Source organism: Bufo gargarizans, chromosome 7, assembly GCF_014858855.1.
Source record: "Bufo gargarizans isolate SCDJY-AF-19 chromosome 7, ASM1485885v1, whole genome shotgun sequence".
NCBI lineage: Eukaryota > Metazoa > Chordata > Amphibia > Anura > Bufonidae > Bufo > Bufo gargarizans.
The window spans coordinates 26,841,424-26,846,730 of record NC_058086.1 but is presented as its reverse complement, the minus strand read 5'-3'; the positions used below and the strand labels follow the sequence as shown (position 1 = coordinate 26,846,730).

At 56.8% G+C, this 5,307-nt stretch overlaps 1 protein-coding gene across 1 annotated transcript in view; it reads right to left on the bottom strand.

Annotated features, from left to right (window-relative positions):
• Window positions 1-5,056, bottom strand: part of DMAP1 (DNA methyltransferase 1 associated protein 1) — a 57,939-nt gene extending 52,883 nt beyond the window's left edge. Inside the window, exons 1-3 of the mRNA XM_044301468.1 lie at window positions 4,966-5,056; window positions 2,391-2,500; window positions 1,455-1,546 (exon numbers count right to left, since the gene is read on the bottom strand). Coding sequence (XP_044157403.1) covers window positions 1,455-1,546; window positions 2,391-2,492 — 194 coding nt within the window. The 5' untranslated portion in view covers window positions 2,493-2,500; window positions 4,966-5,056. The remainder of the gene's footprint in view (window positions 1-1,454; window positions 1,547-2,390; window positions 2,501-4,965) is intronic.
• Between the last annotated feature and the right edge of the window lie 251 nt (window positions 5,057-5,307).

Below are 5,307 nucleotides of genomic sequence, written 5' to 3'. Positions count from 1 at the left end.
GAGTTACATCCTGTATTATACTCCAGAGCTTCACTCACTATTCTGCTGGTGCAGTCACTGTGCACATACATTACTTATCCTGTACTGGTCCTGAGTTACATCCTGTATTATACTCCAGAGCTGCACTCACTATTCTGCTGGTGCAGTCACTGTGCACATACATTACTTATCCTGTACTGGTCCTGAGTTACATCCTGTATTATACTCCAGAGCTGCACTCACTATTCTGCTGGTGCAGTCACTGTGTACATACATTACATATCCTGTACTGATCCTGAGTTACATCCTGTATTATACTCCAGAGCTGCACTCACTATTCTGCTGGTGCAGTCACTGTGTACATACATTACTTATCCTGTACTAATCCTGAGTTACATCCTGTATTATACTCCAGAGCTGCACTCACTATTCTGCTGGTGCAGTCACTGTGTACATACATTACTTATCCTGTACTGATCCTGAGTTACATCCTGTATTATACCCCAGAGCTGCACTCACTATTCTGCTGGTGCAGTCACTGTGTACATACATTACTTATCCTGTATTATACTCCAGAGCTGCACTCACTATTCTGCTGGAGCAGTCACTGTGTACATACATTACTGATCCTGAGTTACATCCTGTATTATACTCCAGAGCTGCACTCACTATTCTGCTGGTGCAGTCACTGTGTACATACATTACTGATCCTGAGTTACATCCTGTATTATACTCCAGAGCTGCACTCACTATTCTGCTGGTGCAGTCACTGTGTACATACATTACTGATCCTGAGTTACATCCTGTATTATACTCCAGAGCTGCACTCACTATTCTGCTAGTGCAGTCACTGTGTACACAATGCCCCAGCACTCTGCAAACAAAAAACGGTACGTTCTCTCCCTGCGTTCACTGAAAGCCGCCTGGCACCAGGACAGGTATAGAGTGGCCCCAGCATGTTGGAACCTGCATTCCCTAGATGTTATGGTGACCAGTATGGCACATAACAGGCAGTATTTAGGCTCATTCAGATGGCAGGATGTGTTTTGCGGACTGCAAACTGCAGATCCACAAAACACGGATACTGGTGCCTGTGCGTTCTGTAATTTGCGGACCGCACATGGCTGTCACTCTCATAGAAGATGCCTATTCTCCTCCGCAATTGTGGACAAGAATAGGACATGCTCTATTTTTTTCCGGAGCCGCGGACCGGAAGATCGGCGGCGCGCTCTAGAAATGCGGACAGCACACTGTGTGCGCTCCGCATCCATTCCATCCCCATAGAGAATGAATGGGTCCGCACAACTGCGGCCGTGTGAATGGAGCCTTATTGTACACTAGGTCTGCAGAGCGCTGCTGCATTGTGGGGGGTTTCTATTGGTTGGATTTGGTGATGTCACCGACACAGAGGTGTGTCTGCTAGGTTCTAGGCCTCCTGATTGGATGAGGCTGGATCCGGTGGAGGCGGGGCTTACTTCTTGTCGGAGTACAGCAGAGCGTACACCTCGCGGTGCATCCCCTCCGGCCTCTTGAACGTCAGGGTCTCAGAAGATTTCTTGGACTTTTTCTATAAGGAAAAATCAAACATGTTAAAGGATTCTCAGGGAGGCGCAGCTGACGGACATTTAAAGGGCCGGCGTCCTGCCTTCTGTTCATATTCATTATTGGATGAAGCAAAGTATGAAACTCTCTCATGTACTTGTGCATTTCAGATCATTTTAAGACTCTGCTTGCTGTCAGTGAATGAGAACATTCTCTTCTAACATGGTCCTAGTCACTCTGCTGAGGGTTTGTTACAATTTAGGCAATGCTCTGTGAGCCACACACAGCTCGCTACCAGGCATGTGCAGGTGTTCAGGATCTAAATGTAACCAAGAGTTTTCATTCACTGACAACAAGCAAAATGCATAAAAGCTACTGCATACAATGGGGAGAATCTCTTAGGGTGCATTCACAAGACTGTATAAATGGATCCGCATCCTTTCTGCAAATTTGCGCAACGGGTGGGGACCCATTCATTTCAATGGGGCAGCAAAACAGCACACTGTGCGCTGTCCGCATCCGTTGTTCTGTTCTGTGGCCCCGCAAAAAAGATAGAGCATGTCCTATTCCTGTCAGCAAGCGCGGACAAGCTTAGGCATTCTCTATATAGCGCTGGCCATGTACGCAACGCACGCAGCCGATGTCCGTGTTTTGCGTATCCAAAATTTCGGGACCGCAAAACACTTACGGTCGTGTGAATGCTCCCTAAAATAGGTAAATATGGAGAAGAGAGAATTTCTTAGGATTTGGGGAAATCTGTGTGAGCCAGACAAGATCAGGACGGTTTTCAACCTCCAGATGTAAACAAAAACGTTCCCATTCACTGACAGCAAGCACTCATAATGTATCTGCACAGTCTGGGAACTCACCTTGTCTGCATTTATAATGTCCTTCTTGCTGATGATTCCAGGGGTCTCCTGCTCCACACCCCCCAGCTCCAAAATATCCCGGACGTCGGCTCCAGTCGTCATGGTGGACGCTGAACAACAGCAGAAAAGCAAGAGCGTTAGACGCAGTGGGCACGGAACGCAGCGGGCGGCGCGCAGGTGCAAGACCAGAGCATTGTGCCAGAACCGCTACATCGGACATAGGTACAGGCACAGCGCGGCTGCACCGGGGGGGAAGAGGGGTACAGGCCACAGCACCGGGGGGGAAGAGGGGTACAGGCACAGCACCGGGGGGGAAGAGGGGTACAGGCACAGCACCGGGGGGAAGAGGGGTACAGGCACAGCACCGGGGGGGAAGAGGGGTACAGGCACAGCACCGGGGGGGGGGGGGGGAAGAGGGGTACAGGCACAGCACCGGGGGGGGGGGGGGGGAAGAGGGGTACAGGCACAGCACCGAGAGGGGGGGTACAGGCACAGCACCGGGGGGGGGGGGGGGGAGAGGGTACAGGCACAGCACCGGGGGGTGGGAAGAGGTGTACAGGCACAGCACCGGGGGGTGGGAAGAGGTGTACAGGCACAGCACCGGGGGGTGGGAAGAGGTGTACAGGCACAGCACCAGGGGGTGGGAAGAGGTGTACAGGCACAGCACCAGGGGGTGGGAAGAGGTGTACAGGCACAGCACCAGGGGGTGGGAAGAGGTGTACAGGCACAGCACCAGGGGGTGTGGAAGAGGTGTACAGGCACAGCACCAGGGGGTGGGAAGAGGTGTACAGGCACAGCACCAGGGGGTGGGAAAGAGGTGTACAGGCACAGCACCAGGGGGTGGGAAGAGGTGTACAGGCACAGCACCAGGGGGTGGGAAGAGGTGTACAGGCACAGCACCGGGGGTGGGAAGAGGTGTACAGGCACAGCACCGGGGGGTGGGAAGAGGTGTACAGGCACAGCACCGGGGGGGGGGGGGGGGAGCAGGTGTACAGGCACAGCGCCGGGGGGGGGGGATGGGGGGAGAGGCGTACAGACACAGCGCCGGGGGGGGGGGGAAGAGGCGTACAGGCACAGCGCCGGGGGGGGGGGGGGGAAGAGGCGTACAGGCACAGCGCCGGGGGGGGGGGGAAGAGGCGTACAGGCACAGCGCCGGGGGGGGGGGGAAGAGGCGTACAGGCACAGCGCCGGGGGGGGGGGGAAGAGGCGTACAGGCACAGCGCCGGGGGGGGGGGGAAGAGGCGTACAGGCACAGCGCCGGGGGGGGGGGAAGAGGCGTACAGGCACAGTGCGGGGGGGGGGGGGAAGAGGCGTACAGGCACAGTGCCGGGGGGGGGGGGGAAGAGGCGTACAGGCACAGTGCCGGGGGGGGGGGGGGGGGAAGAGGCGTACAGGCACAGCGCCGGGGGGGGGGGGAAGAGGCGTACAGGCACAGCGCCGGGGGGGGGGGGGGGGGAAGAGGCGTACAGGCACAGCGCCGGGGGGGGGGGGGGAAGAGGCGTACAGGCACAGCGCCGGGGGGGGGGGGGGGGAGGAGGTGTACAGGCACAGCACCGCTACACTGGGGGGAGGAGGTGAACAGACACAGCACCGCTACACTGGGGGAGGAGGTGAACAGACACAGCACCGATACACTGGGGGGAGGAGGTGAACAGACACAGCACCGCTACACTGGGGGGAGGAGGTGTACAGGCACAGCACCGCTACACTGGGGGGAGGAGGTGAACAGGCACAGCACCGCTACACTGGGGGGAGGAGGTGAACAGGCACAGCACCGCTACACTGGGGGGAGGAGGTGAACAGGCACAGCACCGCTACACGGGGGGGAGGAGGTGAACAGGCACAGCACCGCTACACTGGGGGGAGGAGGTGAACAGGCACAGCACCGCTACACCGGGGGGGAGGAGGTGAACAGACACAGCACTGCTACACCGGAGGGGAGGAGGTGAACAGACACAGCACCGCTACACTGGGGGGAGGAGGTGTACAGACACAGCACCGCTACACCGGGGGGAGGAGGTGTACAGACACAGCACCGCTACACCGGAGGGGAGGAGGTGAACAGACACAGCACTGCTACACCGGAGGGGAGGAGGTGAACAGACACAGCGCCGCTACACTGGGGGGAGGAGGTGTACAGACACAGCACCGCTACACCGGGGGGAGGAGGTGTACAGACACAGCGCCGCTACACCGGGGGGAGGAGGTGAACTGACACAGCACCGCTACACCGGAGGGGAGGAGGTGAACAGACACAGCACCGCTACACTGGGGGGAGGAGGTGTACAGACACAGCACCGCTACACTGGGGGGAGGAGGTGAACTGACACAGCACCGCTACACTGGGGGGAGGAGGTGAACTGACACAGCACCGCTACACTGGGGGGAGGAGGTGAACTGACACAGCACCGCTACACGGGGGGGGGGGGGGTATGCTCAGGACACAGGATATCTCAGGGCTGAGGCGCACCGGACATGTACTGAATACTGATAATCACCGGGCAGGCAGAGGTTAATAAACAAACATTACAGGGACGTATAAAATGGGATCTACCGCTGCCCGGGGAGCACTTACCGACGTTCTGTCAGCTGCAGAACCGCTGAGACGTTACCGGGGACACAACGGGTTATCGCAGGAGCGCCGCCTGATGACGTCACACGGAGCCACTGGTCGCACATTGATGAGGAAAAGATCATTGGCGCGCGCCACCTAGCGGAGACTGAGGGACTGACGTCACACTGCTGACCTGTAATAACCGGGGGATGGTATAATACAGATAATGTGACATCACACTGCTGTTCTGTAATAACCGGGGGATGGTATAATACAGATAATGTGACGTCACACTGCTGACCTGTAATAACCGGGGGATGGTATAATACAGATAATGTGACGTCACACTGCTGTCCTGTAATA